Source organism: Pan troglodytes, chromosome 1, assembly GCF_028858775.2.
Source record: "Pan troglodytes isolate AG18354 chromosome 1, NHGRI_mPanTro3-v2.0_pri, whole genome shotgun sequence".
NCBI classification, from domain to species: Eukaryota; Metazoa; Chordata; class Mammalia; order Primates; family Hominidae; genus Pan; species Pan troglodytes.
The window spans coordinates 75,126,487-75,146,815 of NC_072398.2; the positions used below are offsets into that span (position 1 = coordinate 75,126,487).

Below are 20,329 nucleotides of genomic sequence, written 5' to 3' on the forward strand. Positions count from 1 at the left end.
TATTCCCAATGGTGTGAAGATTTTTTTTCCTGTTTTCTTCTAAAAGGTTTTTTATCATTTAACTCTACAATCCATCTAGAACTGATTTTTGTATGTATGTAATGTAATGCATTAGGAGTCAAGATCTTTTTTTTTTTGTTCCTGTAAGGCACTGACTCAGCACAATTTAATGAAATCGGCATGCTTTCCCTGGTGTCCTGCTTTATCATAATCAGGTGACCACACATGTGTTTCCTGACCCTATTCTTTTCCGTCAGTCTATTTCTATCCTTGAACTGATGCCACATTCTCTTCGTGTAGTTTTATAATAAGTCTCAATATGTGGTGGTTATATTTTCTAGTATTGTTATTTTTCAAGAATCAGCACGTTGATTTCCACAAAAACATCTGCTTCAATTTTGATTAGGATTATATCAGATCTGTAAATCTGTGCTGTCCAGTATGGTAGCCACTAGCCACATGTGGCTTTGAACATGTAATATGTGGCCAGTTTAAGTTGAGATGTACTATAGTTATCAAATACACACTGAATTCAAGGATTTCATACCAAAAATGTAAAATTCATTAATATTTTTGATACATTGGATTAAATAAAATTATTAAAATTAATTTCACCTGTTTTTGTTGTTAATGTGGCCACCAAAATGTTTTAATTTTATATGGGGATCACATATTTCTATTAGACAGTGTTGCTTTATTTTTATTTATTTATTTTTTTGAGACAGAGTCTCACTCTGTCACCCAGGCTGGAGTGCAATGGCTCATTTTTGGTTCACTGCAGCCTCTGCTTCCCAGGTTCAAGCAATTCTCATGCCTCAGCCTCCCAAGTAGCTGGGACTGCAGGTGCACACCACCATTCCTAGCTAATTTTTGTATCTTTTTTTTTTTTTTTTTTGAGTCGGAGTCTCATTCTGTTGCCCAGGCCAGAGTACAGTGGTGCAATCTCAACTCACTGCAACCTCCACCTCCTGGGTTCAAATGATTCTCCTGCCCCAGCCTCCCGAGTAACTGAGATTACAGGCACGCACCACCACGCCTGACTATAATTTTTGTATTTTTAGTAGAGACACGGTTTCACCACGTTGGCCAGGCTGGTCTCGAACTGCTAACCTCAGGTGATCCTCCCACCTCAGCTTCCCAAAGTGTTGGAATTACAGGCGTGAGACACCACGCCAGGCCTAGACAGTGTTGTCTTAGATCAATATGATGAGAAGTGACAGCTTTCTTTTTTTTGAGACAGAGTGTTGCTCTTTCGCCAGGCTGGAGTGCAGTGGTGCGATCTCAGCTCACTGCAACCACCGCCTCCTGGGTTCAAGTGATTCTCCTATCTCAGCCTCCCAAGTAGCTGGGACTACAGGCATGAGCCACCATGCCCGGCTAATTTTTTGTATTTTAGTAGAGACGGGGTTTCACCATGTTGGCCAAGATGGTCTTGATCTCTTGACCTCAGGTGATCTGCCCGTCTTGGCCTCCCAAAGTGCTGGGATTACAGGCATGAGCCACCGCGCCTGGCTGAGAAGTGACATCTTTCTAATATCAAGTCTCTATGAACATGATATACCCCTTCATTTATTTGGATTTTCTTTATACTTCATACTTCAGTGTCTTGCGCATCTTACATTGAATTTTATTCCTCGATAACCAATGTTTTTTGAAACTATTTTAAATAGAATTGTTTGGAAATTTTTATTTTCTATTATTAATATAGAGAAATTAAATAGATTTTTATGTATTGACCCTTCTATTCAGCAGGCTTGCTAAATTTCTTTATTAATTATAATAATGTTAGTAGATTCTTTTGAATTTTCTGTGCACACAATTATGTCCTCTGAATAATCTTTTTTCCCCTTTTTAATCCTTTTGTTTTGTCTTTGTCTTATTATTTTGGACTCCAGCATAATACTGAATAGAAGTGATGATAACACATATTCTTGACTCCTTTCTAATCTTTGAGTAAATGGAGCTTTTAATAATAATTTACCATTATCATGTTTGCTGTAGGCTTCTTGGTAGAAAATCTTTATCATATTTATGAAGGTTTTCTCTAATCCTAGTTTCAGATTTATTTTAAATAAGAAAGAATATCAAAGATTTATTTAACTCAGTAATGAGGAAACCAGCCAGAAAAGTTGGTTTAATGAATAGGAAAAAACAGGTAAATATAGATAGTGAAAATCAGAAAAAAAAAAACAGTCAAATAAGATTGCTTAAAAAAAAAACTGGTTAATGTATCACAGGGCAATAACCATAATTTGGGGAGTCAACTTCTTTGTATTTCTGTATGACAATGCTAGTAGTTATAGTGAATAAGTGTTGTCTTATTATCTTAATGTCTAGATGGTCTGCAGTGATGTTCGTTTTTCTATTTCTATATTGGTAATTTGTTTTTGTCAGTCCTGCTAGGGATTTATCAATTTTATTTGTCTTTCAAAAAGCCAACTTTTTTTTGGTTTTGTTTTGTGAGACAGAGTCTTGCTCTGTCGCCCAGGCTGGAGTGCAGTGGTGCGATCTCGGCTCACTGCAACCTCTGCCTTCTGGGTTCAAGCGATTCTCCTGCCTCAGCCTCCCCCAGTAACTGGGATTATAGGCATGTGCCACCACACCCAGCTAATTTTTTTGTATTTTTAGTAAAGATGGGGTTTCACCATGTTGGCCAGGCTGGTCTCAAACTCCTGACCTCAAATGATCTGCCCATCTTGGCCTTCCAAAGTGCTGGGATTACAGGCGTGAGCTACTGTGCCCTGCCCAAAAAATCCAACTTTAAAGTAATCGTATTTGTTTTGTTGATTGTACATACTGCTTTAGCTTATAGTTTGTATTTTTTTTTTTTAATAATCAAGTAAGGTTTCTCAGGATTACAGTTGATACTATGTAAGGAACTTGTCTTGCATCCTTTATGTATAGAATTATGATTCTAAACATTGCTAACTGACAAATCATGAATAATAAATGAAAATTGAGAAGTACATCACACATAGTAAATAGTATCTTGTTGGGTATATGAAGGAAGTCTACTAAATAGAAGTTGTTCACAATATCTAGTTTTCCCATCTAAACACTTTGGATGAGTTTTCCACAAAAATGTAGGTTATTAGTAAAGTCACAACATCTTCTATTAATGTAGTTTTATTTGTAAAGTAAAAACAGCCAGGTGTGCATTAGCTCACACCTGTAATCCCACACTTTGGGAGGCTGAGGTGGGAAGATTGCTTGAGCCCAGGAGTTCAAGACCAGTCTGAGCAACATAGTGAGACCCCATCCCTACGAATTTAAAAATAAAAATGAGCTAGGTGTGGTGGGACACGCCTACGGTCCCAGCTACTTGGGAGGCTGAGGTGGGAAGATCGAGAGGATCGCTTGAACCTGGGAGGTCCGTGCTGTAGTGAGCTATGATTGTGCTACTGCACTCCAGCCTGGGTAACAAAGACCCTGTCTCAGAAAAATTAGAGGGGGGGAAGAAAACAGGTGTGATATTTTTTCAAAAATTCTTTATTAGAGTACACCCTGGAACTTTGTTATGCCATATTGTTTTATAAGAAATATGGAAAACAATATGACATTGTAAAAACTGAGCAGTTTTTGGTATCAAACATTCTAAACTTTGAGGTTCAGTTGTGTCCTTCACTGTGTGATCTTTTTAAAATTACTTAGCCTCCCTGAATCCTGAGGTGCACGTTTCTTCATTTATAAATCAAACATAATAAAGCCTACCTCATAGTGGTGTGGTGAAGATGAAACATAAGGCATCTGGTATGTAGCAGGCATTCAGTAAATAATTCATATTTATTATTGTTATTTTTACTCCTAATAAAAATTATAATAATGTCTGAGTATTAAGGAACATTATCTAGAATCATTTTAGTTACTGAGATGCAAAGACATATATTTAAACCTCAGTTCTGATTATAAACAACCTGAATACAAAAATTAGCCAGGCATGATGGTGGGCGCCTGTAATCCCAGCTACTCGGGAGACTGAGGCAGGAGAATTGCTTGAACCCAGCAGGCGGAGGTTGCAGTGAGCCGAGATCGCACCACTGCACTCCAGCCTGGATGACAGAACAAGACTCCTTCTCAACAAAAATTTAAAAATAAATAAATAAAACAACCTGTGTATAGTTGTTTTATTCATACAGAAATACATGATATAGAAAGAGAAGTTTCTCCAAAATCTCATTTTCTATAACCGTTTATTATGTATTTAAACTTCTTATATATATTTCACCTTCTTTCTGTGCATGAACTAACATCTTTTTAGTAGACACATTATAATTGTACAAGTTTATGGGATACAGAGTGATATTTCTTTCTTTCTTTTTTTTTTTTTTTTTTTTAATTTTTTGAGGTGGAGTTTCACTCTTGTTGCCCGGGCTGGAGTGCAATGGCGCGATCTCGGCTCACCGCAAACTCCGCCTCCTGGGTTCAAGTGATTCTTCTGCCTCAGCCACCCAAGGAGCTGGGATTATAGGCATGCACCACCACGCCCAGCTAATTTTGTATTTTTAGCAGAGATGGGGTTTCTCCATGTTGGTCAGGCTGGTCTCAAACTCCCGACCTCAGGTGATCTGTCTGCCTTGGCCTCCCAAAGTGATATTTCAATACACATATACAATATGCAATGATGAAAGCTGGGTAATTAGCATATCATCTCAAACATTTATCTTTTATTTATTTTGGGAACATTCAAAATCCTCTCTTCCTTGGACAATTGTGTATGTGATACTCACTGCTGGAAGGTCAAGGTTACAGAAATGCAGGATGCTTCCAGAGAGTTTCAGGTCACCCTTTGACTGGTAGGTAGGTAGCATTTAAGTCATTCAGAACAGTCATCCAAATTTTCTTTTCTTTTTTTTTTTTTTTTGAGACAGACTCTTGCTCTGTTGCCCAGGCTAGAGTGCAGTGGCACGATCTTGGCTCACTGCAACCTCCACCTCCCAGGTTCAAGTGATTCTCCTGCTTCAGCCTCCTGAGTAGCTGGGATTACAGGCATGCACCACCATGCCAGGCTAATTTTTGTATTTTTAGTAGAGGCAGGGTTTCACCATGTTGGCCAAGCTGGTCTCGAACTCCTAACCTCAGATGATCTAGCCACCTCGGCCTCCCAAAGTGTTGCGATTATAGGCATGAGCCACTGCACCCGACCAGTCATCCAACTTTTCTTTGAAGAAGAGAGCAGTGTTATATTTTAATTGTAAATTTTTGTATTATGTAACATTGTAGAAATAACATTCTTCCTGTGGGCTAAATAAATATCTCCTTATGATTTTCAGATTTTATTTCAAGGAAAAATGCTGGGTAGATCTACTGTTGTCCTTGCTTTTTGTATCTACAACATTGTTGACATAGTGTTTATCTCAAGATTCCTTTATAAATTGGCCGGGCGCGGTGGCTCACACCTGTAATCCCAGCACTTTGGGAGGCTACAGTGGGCAGATCATGAGGTCAGGAGATCAAGACCATTCTGGCTAACAGTGAAACCCTGTCTCTACGAAAAATACGAAAACAAAACTAGCCGGGCGTGGTGGTGGGCATCTGTGGTCCCAGCTCCTCGGGAGGCTGAGGTGAGAGAATGGCGTGAACCTGGGAGGCAGAGCTTGCAGTGAGCCGAGATCGCGCCACTGCACTCCAACCTGGGTGACAGAGCGAGACTCCTTCTCAAAAAAAAAAAAAAGCCAACATCTCTTACTGCAAACCTGATGTTGTTGTTGTTGTTGTTGTAGTATGAAGATTGTGGTTTCTCTTTTTTTGTGTGTGTGTGACAGAGTGTCACACTGTTGTCTGGGCTGGAGTGCAATGGCGTGATCTCAGCTCACTGCAACCTCCGCCTCCCAGGTTCAAGCGATTCTCCCGCCTCAGCCTCCCGAGTAGCTGGGATTACAGGCGCCCACCACCACGCTTGGCTAATTTTTTGTATTTTTAGTAGGAACAGGGTTTCACCATGTTAGCCAGGATGGTCTCGATCTCCTGACCTCGTGATCTGCCCGCCTCAGCCTCCCAAAGTGCTGGGATTATAGGTGTGAGCCACCATGCCCAGCCTAAGATTGTGGTTTCTTTCTTCCTCAAATCGAAAATCATTTTGTTGATATTCCTTTCTTTTGTCAATCTATCCTAGATACTTTCCATTTTATTTTGACTTTCAAGATCCTAAGTAGAAAATTTTAAATGTTTCTGTTTTCTTAAAAAAGAGACAGGGTCTTGCTGTGTTGCCCAGGCTGGTGGTCTCAAACTCGTGGGCTCAAGCAATCCACCCACCATGCCCCGTCCAAATTTTTTATGTCATTTGTAAATAAGTAAATAAACCTGGATGGAATTGGTCTATAGAAATAATGGATAAAATTGTATATAAAGATCAGTTTATGATGTTAAAAGTTTTCTTCAAAAAAAAACATAATTTTTTCAAATCAGGAAAAACAATCCTCTCTTCTAGTTTTTAGAAAATATATAGTAAATTATTAACTGTACTCACCCTGCAGTGCTATAGAATGCTAGAAGTAATTCCTCCTGTGTAGCTATAATTTTGTATCTGTTAACCAAGCTCTCTCCCCTTCCCTCCCCCCATTCCCTTTCTAGTCTCTCATAACCACAGTTCCACTCTCTACTTCTGTGACTCAACTTTTTAGCTCCCACATTGAGTGAGAACATGAAATATTTATCTTTCTGTGCCTGACCAATTTCACTTAATGTGATGTCCTCTAGGCTCATCTATGTTGCTGCAAATGACAGGATTTATTTTTTTATGTCTGAATAGTATTTCATTGTATATATACCACATTTTCTTTATCAATTCATCTGTTGCTGGATACCTAGGTTGATTCCATATCTTGGCTATTGGGAATAAAACATGAGAGTGCAGATATCCCTTCATATACTGATTTCTTTTCCTTTGAATGAATGCCCAGTAGTGGGATTGTTGGATCTCTGCATTATTATTATTATTATTATTATTATTATTATTATTATTATTTGAGATGGAGTCTCACTCTGTTGCCCAGGCTGGAGTGCAGTGGCATGAACTTGGCTCCCTGCAACCTCCGCCTCCCAGGTTCAAGCAATTTTCCTGCCTCAACCTCTCGAGTAGCTGGGACTACAGTCATGCACCAACACGCCCAGCTAATTTTTGTATTTTTAGTAGAGATAGGGTTTCACCACCTTGGCCAGGCTGGTCTTGAACTCCCGACCTCAGGTGGTCCGCCTGCCTCAACCTCCCAAAGTGCTGGGATTACAGGCGTGAGCCACCTTGCCCAGCCTCATTATTATTTTTTAATAGGATCATTTAGTAAATACATCTTGGTTTTATGTCTGTCTTGCCTTTGTTTTTGTTTTTACCTAATCCATTTTCCTGGCCGTCTTTGTATGTCAGTATATAAATTTATCTCATTCATTTAAATAGCTACATATAATACACTACAGAGATTTAAAAAAGGAGCACTCTTGGCCAGGCGTGGTAGCTCACGCCAGTAATCCCAGCACTTTGGGAGGCTGAGGTGGGTGGATCACCTGAGGTCAGGAGTTTGAGACCAGCGTGGCCAACATGGTGAAACCCCTTCTCTACTAAAAATACAAAATTAGCTGGGTGTAGAGGTATGCACCTGTAATCCCAGCTACCTGGGAGGCTGAGTCAGGAGAATGGCTTGAACCTGGGAGGCAGAGGTTGCGTGAACAGAGATCATGCCACTGCACTTCAGCCTGGGTGACAGAGCGAGACACCATCTCAAAAAAAAGGAGCACTGTAATTGGTAGGTCATGTGGTTTAAAAGTTGGCTGTTCTATCTAAAGTTAGTAAGTAGAAGAAAAATAAAAAAGGATAAAAATTTTTTAAATAGTAGTAGGACAAAGAAAAGGGAAGAGGTTATGAATAATAGAGACAGAAGAGTGATTGACAATGAGTGATATTAGTGAGCAGCAGACTCTATGTCAATGCAGAAGGCCAATAATGATGACTCAGAAAAGAGATGTTTTTAGTATAGCGGGAGGCATAGATCCACTTAAATGAACCAATACAAATGAACACTGATACCCCTAGATATCAGTGTATGTATGTCTTGTGATAAAATGAAAGAAACATTAAAGTTATAGTCCTAGCACTGCCCTATACTGGTATAGCCTTGGTCATATCATCTGTGTTGTCTATCATGGATTTAGGAGCTTATTAGGTAGTATACATGAAAACACTTTGAAAATGTAAAACATTTTATAAATGTGAATGTTGCAATTTTAGTGAAAATACATTAGCCTTAGAATAGCTATTCTGTTATTAGACTGGAGAACTTACCTTGAGAAGATAAAAATTAGACATCCTTTTCATCTCATTGAATCAACCTAAGGAACAGAATTTATTCAAGATATGAATTATTGCTATTAAAGAGATTTCAGTAAAAAGTTACTACATCATCATGTACTATAAAAATCAAAATTTTTAATGTTCTTGTTTACCTTGATTTTATTGAAAGAAACGTTGAGGAGGGTCTAGCAAAACTATGGCTTGGTACATATATGCTTAAATGTTTACTGATCTAATGAAGAAAAGGATGAGCAAACCCATAAAATCCTAGTTTGATTCCTGGAAGGATATTGAAATACCTTTTTTTTTTTTTTTTTTTTTTTTTACCTTCTGCTAAGGTAAAAAAAAAAAAAAACCTGAAAGCTAAAAATCACTCTTCACTTATTTTATATTTTTCATAGTAGTTTACAAAAATCTTCTATTGTGGCACTTAAAAATCAAATAATCATCATTATGTTGCTTCAGCACGATGCTCTAAGAAATTCCCTGCTTTCTCTGTCTTGTTACTCATAGACCCATTTCCTGTTTTGTTTCTTTCTCTTTTTTTTTTTTTTTTTTGTTTTTTTTCTTTCTCCATCTGTAGTTTTTGGATGAAGACTTGAAGGTAGCTGGGAAATACAAAGGAAATGATTATAGCCAATACTCTCCCTGGTCATGTGACACCATCGGCTCCTACATTGGAACCAAAGATGCAAAACCCAAAGATGTTGTGGCAGCAGGGAGTGTGGAAATGATGGTATGTGTAATAGCTAAGCAATAATTAATACAAATTAAGATAAACCAAATAAATTTTTACCCATTACCATTTAGGCACAAATAATTCAGCTTTGCTTAAGAGTTTCAGACCATATTCTATACTCTGCAGTTGAGTTATCTTTAAACGGTATAGGTTTTTGATTCATTTAGGTGTAAATAAAAATATTTTAATACTTACCAAGACAGAGCATTTATTATATTTCTGTGCAAATAACAATTTCTCAACAATTGTTTATAACCCAGATTAAATTATTTTACATAATTAATTAAGATCTTGGACTTCTTCACCAAATAAGTTAAAATTCTTTGTCACGGAGAATGGCATGAACCCGGGAGGCCAGAGCGTGCAGTGAGCCAAGATCGTGCCACTGCACTCCAGCCTGGGTGACAAAGCGAGACTCTGTCTCAAAAAAAAAAAAAAATTTTTTTTCACAGCTCTGAAGTTTAAATAACAAAGTTGAATGTAGTGAACAAAAGTAGTATTTGAGTCAGAATTATAGCTGCTCAGCTTCAAGTGAACTCTGAGATACTGAAATTTAATGTTTGGGTTATTTTATTCTTTAGTGAAAAATCATGTAACACCAGTGTTTCTAATAACCAAGTTGAAAATATTATCAAAATCTTATCTCTTTTTTTGGGGGGGGGGACGGAGTTTCACTCTTGTTGCCCAGGCTGGAGTTCAATGGCGCGATCTTGGCTCACCGCAACCTCCGCTTCCCAGGTTCAAGTGATACTCCTGCCTCAGCCTCCCGAGTAGCTGGGATTAGAGGCATGCGCCACCACGGCCAGCTAATTTTATATTTTTTAGTAGAGATGGGGTTTCTCCATGTTGGTCAGGCTGGTCTTGAACTCCTGACCTCAAGTGATCCACCTGCCTCGGCCTTCCAAAGTGCTGGGATTACAGGCGTGAGCCACCGTGCCTGGCTTCATCTTATCTCTTTTTATAGAGATAGGATCGATCTTTGTCACCCAGGGTGTAGTGCAGTAACATGATTATGGTTCACTGTAACCTCAAACTCCTGAACTCAGGTGATCCTCCTGAGTACCTAAGACTACAGGTGCTTGCTACCACACCCAGCTAATTTTTTTTAAAAAATGTTATAGAGATGGGGTCTTGCTATGTTTCCAGACTGATCTTAAACTCCTGGCCTCAAGTGATCCTCCCGCCTCTCCCTCCCAAAATGCTGGGATTACAGGCATGAGCTACCCTACCTGGATAGTATCTTAATTCCCTTTTTATTTTTTAAAGAAATAAAATTTTCAAGAAGTAGTTATATCCCCCTGTATAAATCCCCCAAGTCTCATTTTTCTCCCTCTTTCATTCCCTCTAAGTAATCTCTATCCTGAGTTTAGTATTTATCATTTTCATGGATAATTTTATTTCCCCTAAGACAGGATCTCCCTCATGCTGGAGTACAGTGTCACAATCACAGCTCACTGCAGCCTCACACTCCTGGACTCAAGTGATCCTCCCACCTCACCCTCCCAAGTAGCTGGGACACAAATGTGTGATACTATGCTCAGCTCTTTTTTTTTTTTTTTTTTTTTTTTTCTGGTAGAGATGAGGTCTTGCTATGTTGCCTGGGCAGGACAGGCTGGTCCTGAACTCCTGGGCTCAAGCGATTCTCCTGCTTCTGAAAGTGCTGTAGTTACAGATGTGTGCCAGTATGCCTGGCCATGGATAATTTTATACTATTCCTAAACAATATTGTTTTATATGTTTATAGACCTTATGTAAATTATACACTTCAGCTTGCATTTTCATGTTTTCACTTAGCATTGCTTTTAAGATGTGTACTTTTTTTTTGAGACGGAGGTCCACTCTGTACCCAGGCTGGAGTGCAGTGGCATGATCTCAGCTCACTACAACCTCTGCATTCTGGGTTCAAGTGATTCTCCTGCCTCAGCCTCCCGAGGAGCTGGGACTACAGGCACATACCACCATGCCCGGCTAATTTTTTTGTATTTTTAGTAGAGATGGAGTTTCACCATATTGGTCAGGCTCGTCTCGAACTCCTGACTTCAGGTGCTCTGCCCTCCTCGGTCTCCCAAAAGTGCTGGGATTACAGGTGTGAGCCACCACGCCCAGTCTGTATTTATATCTGTAGCTCAGGATTATTGATTTTAGCTGCTTTTACGAGATATTCTGTGTAACTGATACCATACAATGATTATTTTTTGTATTGGTGGACATTTAGGCTATTTCTGACCTTTCACTGTTAGGTATGGTACTCCAACAAACATTCTTCAAACATTCTTATGTATGTCTTCACGTGTTTGAAAGTTACACTTAGAAATGGTATTGCTGGCTGGGTACTGTGGCTCATACCTATAATCCCAGCACTTTCAGAGGCCAAGGCAGGCGGATCAGTTGAGGTCAGGAGTTTGAGACCAGCCTGGGCAACATGGCGAAACCTCATCTCTACTAAATACACAAAAATTAGCTGGGCATGGTAGCAGGAGCCTGTAATCCCAGGTACTTGGGAGGTTGAGGCAGGAGAATTGCTTGAACCTGGGAGGCAGAGGTTGCAGTGAACCGAGATTGCGCCACTGCACTCCAGCCTAGACAACAGAGTGAGACTCCATCTCAGAAAAAAAAAAAAAAGAAATGGTATTGCTGAAAGGTATGCCTTCACTATTATTCTTAACCCATTTGTCCTTATTAACTCTAACAGAGGTTTCCTAGGTTATTATATAGATTTTCATAGATAAATACTTTTCCAGGTGGTTAAGAAAAGACCAATATTTGCAATAAAAAAAGATTTGGATGCTGATAACCACTGTAAATGAGTGAAGTGATATCTAATAGCATAAATACGATTATATGCCAGCCCCCCCCACCCAAAAAATAGAGAGTTTTAGAGGAAGAAAAAGCAAAATACATTTTTTTTTTTTGCAGTAGAATTACAGAAGCATTGTTTTTAGGCTGTAGTAAGGCTCTTATTGGAACGAAATGAGGGGAAATTAGGCAGGAATCTTTGCCTTGTACTTGGCTTTCAAAAGGAAAGGGTTATTATATTAAAGTAACACGAGTATTAGCAAAATAAAACTCATTTTCTTAAATCAGTAAAGAATTAAAAAGTTTGGGCCAGGCATGGTGACTCAAACCTGTAACCCCAGCACTTTGGGAGGCCAAGGTGGGAGGATTGTTTGAGCCCAGGAGTTCAAGACCAGCCTGGGCAACATAGCAAGACCCCATCTCTTCCAAAATTTTTTTAATTAGCCAGGTGTGGTGGTGCACGCCGGTCCCAGCTACTTGAGAAGCTGAGGCAGGAGGATCGCTTGAGCCCAGGAGGTTGAGGCTCACACATCACTGCAGTCCAACCTGGTGACAGAGCAGAACCCTGGCTCAAAAACAAACAAACAAAAAGTTGCAATCCAATCTAGAGGTAATTGAAAACCTCCCAAATAGGTGAAAGAAGTCTAACCTAGTATTTCTCAAATGTTAATGTGCATACAAATTATATATTTGTGTGTCTATATATATGTGTAACATTATATAGGGATAAATATATATTTGTATGCATATATATATACTAGGTCATTATATATATATTTCTTCAAGATTGAATTGGCTTTTATTAGTGATTGATTAATCAGGAAGCATTTCATCTGTGAAATAGAAAGATGCTCTAATGAGCTAAACAGAGAAAAGGAACAAAACTCAGATTAGTTGTTTCAAAGTTATTTTCCTTATAGGACTAAAGCAGAAGGGACTTACCAGTTCAAATTGAGTGGTCCTCTTATGATTGATTGCTGTGAATCTCCTGTTTTTTGGAAAACTGGCCCATTTTCAAGTTCAGTTTGATTTTGTGGCATCTAGCATAAGTGATTACATTCTGCTTTGATCTGGTGTCTTGGGGCTTAGTGCGGGAGCTTAGTCCAAAACAGTGGCCTCCCATACATTTAAAAAATATATCTCTTAGGCCAGGTGCAGAGGCTTATACCTGTAATCCCAGCACTTTGGGAGGCTGAGCTTGAGGCAAGAGGATTGCTTAAGCCCAGGAGTTTGAGACCAGCCTGGTCAACATAGGGAGACCTCATCTCTATAAATAATCAAAAAAAATTAGCTGGGTATGGTGGTACATGCCTGTAGTCCCAGCTACCTAGGAGGCTGAGGTGGGAGGATCACTGGAGCCCAGGAGGTTGAGGATGCAGTGAGCCATGAGAGTGCCCCTACGTTCCAGCCTGGGCCACAGTGTGAGACCCTGTCGCCCCTCACCTCAGAGGTTTAAAAACCAATGTTACATAAAAACAACCAAAGGTAACTAATGATTTTAGTCTTACCAGTAAGAGTGCTGTACTCTTCTTTAACCTTATTACAGATCTAGAAAAAATTAGGTTACAGAGCGATCTGAGTGTGGGGTAATTTCTCATTTTGCTTTTTTATCAGAATGTGGAGAGTAAAGGAATGAGGGACCAGCGATTAGATCTTCAGAGAAGAGCAGCAGAAACCAGTGATGATGACCTCATCCCATTTGGAGACCGACCAACAGTGTCTCGGTTTGGTGCCATCTCACGAACTTCCAAAACTATATATCAGGGTGCTGGTCCAATGCAGGCTATGGCACCTCAGGGAGCTCCTACAAAATCTATTAACATTTCAGGTAAGAATCTCAGAGGTAAGCTGACCTAAAGGGTTCATAATCTTGACTTTCAGCATTACCCCTGCTCTCCATTTACTATCAGTGTTTTTAGTAATCTTGCAAGGCAGTAATTTTCAAACTTTCCATGGAATCATCCCTGTAAGAAAGGTAATATAACCCAGAGAATTTTAGGTATATAAACTGAAATTAAATGTCTATATGTGAAGCTTTCCTAATGTTTCTTCCCCACTCCACCCCCACCCCAAATAGCTTAATTGTTATTTGGGGGAATAACATTCTCATTATACAGTAATTTGGAAGAAAAACTACAAAGACTGAAAGTTCATTGGGGAAGAAACAAACATATATCAGCACCCAGCATCATGCTGCCTGATATTTAGAAAAACAAAGTTAAAGAATTTTAAAAATCTGGACATTTAGGGTAGATACCAGATACCTGTGTATGCAATACACTGATGTCTTTCAGATTATGAATACCTTAAAAGAAGAATCAAATCTGTGAATTATACCATAATAAATCATTCTCTTACAGATTATAGTCCATATGGAACCCACGGTGGCTGGGGAGCTTCTCCATATTCACCTCATCAAAACATACCTTCTCAGGGACACTTCAGTGAGAGGTATGAGTCATTCTTTTTACTTGAACAAACATGTAGAAACCTTTAAAATTAGGCAACTTCTTTTTGTTTTTCTGGTCAGTAATATGTTAACAAAATGAAATGTTAAAATTTGATTCACACTTTCTTTCTAACCAAAGGGAGAGAATATCTATGTCAGAAGTGGCCAGTCATGGAAAACCCCTTCCATCTGCTGAGAGAGAACAGCTACGACTAGAATTGCAGCAATTGAACCATCAGATTAGCCAGCAGACCCAGCTACGTGGACTAGAGGTACCAGCCTAGAGAGCCATTTTATTCCAATTTTTGAAGGGTTCTCAGAGATTTTAAATAGGAACTTTTGAGGCACTGTGAACAAAAAACTTTAAGGTCTATTTCTTAGGAGTTAGTATAGGTTTCCATTCTTCAAAGAATTCAATACTGGATTTAGCTCTGGGACAACAGAAAACGTAAAATTTCTGCTACCTAAAAATAGAAAACAGATTACGTAAAATTTCCCAACAGGAGCTTATATTCCCTGATGGCACATTTAAGGTTTTGTTTGTTTGTTTGTTTGTTTGTTTTGGTTTTCTTTTTTTGAGACAGTATTGCTCTGTTGCCCAGGCTGGAGTGAGGTGGCGTGATCTCAACTCACTGCAACCTCCATCTCCTGGGTTCATGCAATTCTCCTGCCTCAGCCTCCTGAGTGGTTGGGGTTATAGATGTACACCACCATACTCAGCGAATTTTTGTATTTTTAGTAGAGATAGGGTTTCACCCCTGTAATCCCAGCACTTTGGGAGGCCGAGGCAAGTGGATCACAAGATCAGGAGTTTGAGAACAGTCTGGCCAACATAGTGAAACCCCATGTCTACTAAAAATACAAAAAATTAGCTGGGCATGGTGGTGTGCACCTGTAATCCCAGCTACTCAGGAGGCTGAGGCAGGAGAATCGTGTGAACCCAGGAAGCAGAGGTTGCAGTGAGCCAAGATTGCGCCATTGCACTCCAGCCCAGGCTACAGTGTGAGACTCCGTCTCAAAAAAAAACAGAACTTTGACTTAAAAAGTAAAACATAGTTCCAGTGTAATAAGAATAATAACACTTTTCATTTACATAGTTCTGTACCATTTAAAAATCACTACCACTTATCTTATTTGACCCTTAGAATATCCCTGATATTTTAGGCAGGTGGTATTGTCCTCCTTTTTTGATTGAAGTATATGAGTTTCTCAGAAGTTGAAACACGAACCCAAGTCTTCATACTCCAGATTCAGTGTTCTTTCCATCATGCTGCCTGACACTTAGAAAAACAAAACTAAAGAATTTTTAAAATCTGGCTGGACATGGTGGTTCATGCTTGTAATCCCAGCACTTTGGGAGGCCAAAGCAGATGGATTGCTTGAGCTCAGGAGTTTGAGACCAGCCTGGGCAACATGGCAAAATCCCTTCACTACAAAAAGTGCAAAAATTGGCCAGGCATGGTAGTGCACGCCTGTAGTCTCAGCTACTCAGGAGGCTGAAGGCAGGAGGATCACCTGAGCCCAGGGAGGTTGAGGCTGCAGTGAGCCCTGATGGTGCCACTGCACTCCAGCCTGAGTGACAGAGTGAGACTCTGTCTCAAAAAAAAAAAAAAAGGAATTTTTAAAATCTTTTAAGTGCCACATAAGGAAGACTAGATTTTGTTTATACATCATCCTTTACGTTGGAACATATTCTTTGAATATGGAAAACTGAAGACATTCTAATGATAAATATATTGTCCTTTCTGGAGGAAGAAATGGTACTGTTAGAACATTAGTCTGTCTTTCTACCATAATCTTTAATAATAAGTAAGCCATCACTTTAGGGGGGAAAAAAAGTTATAAGACAGACTTTCTTAGTAGACTTTCTTTTTAGGAAGACCAGTAGGAGATTGTTTTTGGAACATATAGCTGGCTTGTGCCCCTATGTACGCAATTAGATTTAGGAATTTTAAAAATCTATGTAATACTTAGATTTTCTCTGCTTTCGCCATTGCTTATTTACATTGATTCAGAACGTCTTGCTGATTCCTGTCATAGAAACAGAATGCCATGTTTGCTTATGGCAATCTTTCGTTCATTAACTTTTTAAAGATTCAGACCTTCAACCCAATAAGGCATTACTCCATATCTTCAAATGCATGGTTTTTTGTTTGTTTGTTTGTTTGTTTTATAGACTTTAAGTTCTAGGGTACATGTGCACAACGTGCAAGTTTGTTACATGTGGTATACATGTGCCATGTTGGTGTGCTGCACCCATTAACTCGTCATTTACATTAGATATATCTCCTAATGCTATCCCTCCGCTTTCCCCCCACTACATGCATGATTTTTTGTTTTAAAGTTTCCAGGAGCATTTTCTGTCCAAAAAGACTATCAGTATTATTTAGAAACTTGCCACATATTTAACTCGGTACAGTTAAAAGTCCTTGCCATTACTGAGGTTTCATTGAAATAAGTTATAGGATTTACTTCAGAGAAAATTACCATTAAAAACAGAGGGGGAAAGATGCACATCTGTAGTTGACTTGTTTTTCTTCCATTTCCTTTTTTTTTTTTTTTTGAGAGACAAAGTCTCACTCTGTTGCCCAGGCTGGAGTGCATGGAGTGCAGTGGCATGATCATAGCAGCTCGCTGTAATCTTAAACTCCTGGGCTCAAGTGATCCTCCCTAGTAGCTAGGACTACGGGCCCACACCACCATCCCAGGCTAATTTTTTGGTTTTTTTATTTTTTTGTAGAGGCGAGGTCTTGATATATTGCCCAGGTGGATCTCAAATTCCTGGCCTCAAGTGATCCTCCCACCTCAGCTTCCCAAAGTGCTAGAATTAAAGGCACAAGCCACCATGCGTAGCCAACTTCTCTTTCAAATCAGAAAATACAAGGAGCAATTTATACATAAGATGAAATTACTGTTTACTAAATTTAAATGTCCCTATTTTGTTATTTTTTTGTTCGAATGGTACTCAAAGAGAACAGCACCTTACAGTTGCATTATTTTGTTGCAAATGGCTGGGTGATAAGCTACTCAAGGCTGTGGACTGGAATTGAGCCTGGTTATTCTGTGCATGGTGTGAAGTGTGTTGAGTTTTCTGTGTGCTTGGCTTTATGCACTAGGCTGTTAGTAACAGGCTGGTGTTGCAGAGGGAGGCAAACACCCTGGCAGGCCAGTCACAGCCCCCACCACCGCCACCTCCAAAATGGCCTGGGATGATCTCAAGTGAGCAGTTGAGCTTGGAACTGCACCAGGTGGAAAGGGAAATCGGGAAGAGAACACGGGAACTGAGTATGGTGAGTGTTATGGTGGGGAAAGAGAGGGAAGGTGAAATGAAATCTTTCATGTGGCTCTAGAATTATCTAGAGGTACAGAATCATCACTTCAAGGCACTCTGATGAGTGGTTAATATTTAAAATAATTCTCATGCAGGTGGGCTACCTTCCGATTTTATCATTCCCTTCCTCATTCTCTTGGTTTGGGTGTGTTCTTTGTCTTATAATTCTTCGTTAACTTTTAGGGAAAACAAGGTTTTAATGCTTCTGTAATTTAAGAACTTAATGGAAGTCTTAAATTTCTGTTTAGCATACTGATTAGGGAAGCAAATAGGATGGTGTTTACTATTTTGCAATGACAACATGTTATATAAAGATGTATTCACCAAATAACATTCTAGTTTCATAGCCTTTATAATGATGACCTATTTTTGCTATGAGTGATATGCAATCTGCACATTGTTTCCTGTATCCATTATGTATGCTTAGGAAAAACTATATCCATTAATATGCTTAGGATTTGCTTCATAGTGCACAGACATTCATTTTAGTAAATTTTGAATCTTAGGGGCTTCCTCAGGTTGCATGATATGATTTTTTTTGTTGCTTAGTTTTCATAATCTTTCTTTCTTTTTTTTTTTTTTTTTTGAGGCGGAGTCTCTGTCGCCCAGGCTGGAGTGCAGTGGTGCGATCTCGGCTCATTGCAAGCTCTGCCTCCCGGGTTCACGCCATTCTCCTACCTCAGCCCCCCAAATAGCTGGGACTACAGGCGCCTGCCACCTCGCCTGGCTAATTTTTTGTATTTTTAGTAGAGACGGGGTTTCACCGTGTTAGCCAGGATGGTCTCGATCTCCTGACCTCGTGATCCGCCCGCCTCAGCCTCCCAAAGTGCTGGGATTACAGGCGTGAGCCACCACGCCCAGCCAGTTTTCATAATCTTTCTAAGCAAATAAATTGAGCATGCAGGTTTTTTTTGCTTTCAGTAAGTATGTTAAAGATATTTATTGTACTTTGGTTTTCTTTTCTTTTCTTTTCTTTTTTTTTTTTTTTTTTTTTGAGACTGAGTCTCTGTCACCCAGGGTGGAGGGCAGTGGCCCAACCTCAGCTCACTGCAACCTCTGCCTCCCATGTTCCAGTGATTCTCCTGCCTCAGTCTCCCGAGTAGCTGGGATTACAGGTGCCTGCCACCACACCAGGGTAGTTTTTGTTTTTTTGTTTTTTTGTGTTTTTTTTAGTTTTTTTTTTTTTTTGAGACGGAGTCTCGCACTGTTGCCCAGGCTGGTGTGCAGTGGCACGATCTCAGCTCGCTGCAACCTCTGCCTCCTGGGTTCAAGTGATTCTTCTGCCTCAGCCTCCCAAGTAGCCAGGATTACAGGTGCCTGCCACCACACCCAGCTAATTTTTTTTATATTTTTAGTAGAGACGGGGTTTCGCCTTGTTGGCCAGGCTGATCTCAAACTCCTGACCTCGGGTGATATGCCCACCTCAGCCTCCCAAAGTGCTGGGATTACTGGTGTGAGCCACCATGCCTAGCCTTTTTTTTTTTTTTTTCCTTTTTTTGAGAGGGAGTCTCACTCTGTCACCCAGGTGGGGAGTGCAGTGGTGCAATCTCAGCTCACTGCAACCTCCGTCTTCTGGGTTCAAGTGATTCTCCCCCTCAGCCTCCTGAGTAGCTGGGATTACAGGCGTGTGCCACCACGCCCAGCTGATTTTTGTATTTTTAGTAGAGACGGGGTTTCGCCATGTTGGCCAGGCTGGTCTCGAACTGACCTCAGCAGTCCACCTGCCTCAGCCCCCCAAACTGCTGGTATTACAGGCGTGAGCCGCCATGCCTGGCCGCCTTTCTAGGTCATTGTTTTTTTCTGAGAAATTTTTTTTCATGTTAGCTTGAGGCATTGTCTGTCTTATTGTCCAGCTTGGTTAGTGAGCAAGTGGATTGTATTCTGTTATGTTTTTATGTATGTCACTCTTTTAGTCTGCCAGTTTCTTTGGTTATTTTACAAAATTGAATATGATTTCTGGATCATCACTTTGTATTATCTGTAATTTGGTCTCTCCCATTAACACCATTAAATAGATGATAACTGATTTTATTTCCTTCTCTTTCAAAGGAAAACCAGTGTTCTCTGGACATGAAAAGCAAACTGAATACAAGTAAACAAGCAGAAAATGGACAACCAGAACCACAAAACAAGGTTCCGGCTGAGGACCTTACATTGACATTCAGGTAAAGAAAAGGAGATTGTCATAGCCATATTAAATTACACACAAAAGAGAAACTAATATATTATCCAGTCATATCAGAAATACCCTCATAAATATAATTTGATTCTTAAAATATCATTATTCTGTGTACATAAAGAATATTTTTGCGGCCAGGCGCAGTGGCTCACGCCTGTAATCCCAGCATTTTGGGAAGCCGAGGTGGGCAGATCACGAGGTCAAGAGATGGAGACCATCCTGGCCAGCATGGTGAAACCCCGTCTCTACTAAAAATACAAAGATTAGTTTGGTGTGGTGGCATGTGCCTGTAGTCCCAGCTACTCGGGAGGCTGAGGCAGGAGGACCACTTGAACCTGGGAGGAGGAGGTTGCAGTGAGCCAAGATCGTGCCACTGTACTCCAGCCTGGCGGCAGAGTGAGACACAGTCTCAAAAAAAAAAAAAAAGAATATTTTTGCATAAATCTGGAGTTACAAAACTTAGACCCAAGGTTGAATTATCTATTAATACCTAACAAAGGAAAATTTCTGGTTATGTTTCCATCTTCCCCTTGTTTTTAAATTTATTTCGAATA

The 20,329-nt window shown here is 39.8% G+C and overlaps 1 protein-coding gene across 20 annotated transcripts in view; it reads left to right on the forward strand.

Annotated features, from left to right (window-relative positions):
* RC3H1 (ring finger and CCCH-type domains 1) overlaps window positions 1-20,329 on the forward strand; it is a 91,856-nt gene that overhangs the window by 62,057 nt on the left and 9,470 nt on the right. For 7 of the 20 annotated variants that reach the window (XM_054673455.2, XM_054673459.2, XM_001151649.6 and 4 more), the window contains exons 14-19: window positions 8,865-9,017; window positions 13,431-13,644; window positions 14,177-14,267; window positions 14,405-14,537; window positions 17,382-17,555; window positions 19,646-19,761. In XM_054673455.2, coding sequence (XP_054529430.1) covers window positions 8,865-9,017; window positions 13,431-13,644; window positions 14,177-14,267; window positions 14,405-14,537; window positions 17,382-17,555; window positions 19,646-19,761 — 881 coding nt within the window. The other 13 variants (XM_054673466.2, XM_054673475.2, XM_009438580.4 and 10 more) reach the window with 6 other exon arrangements.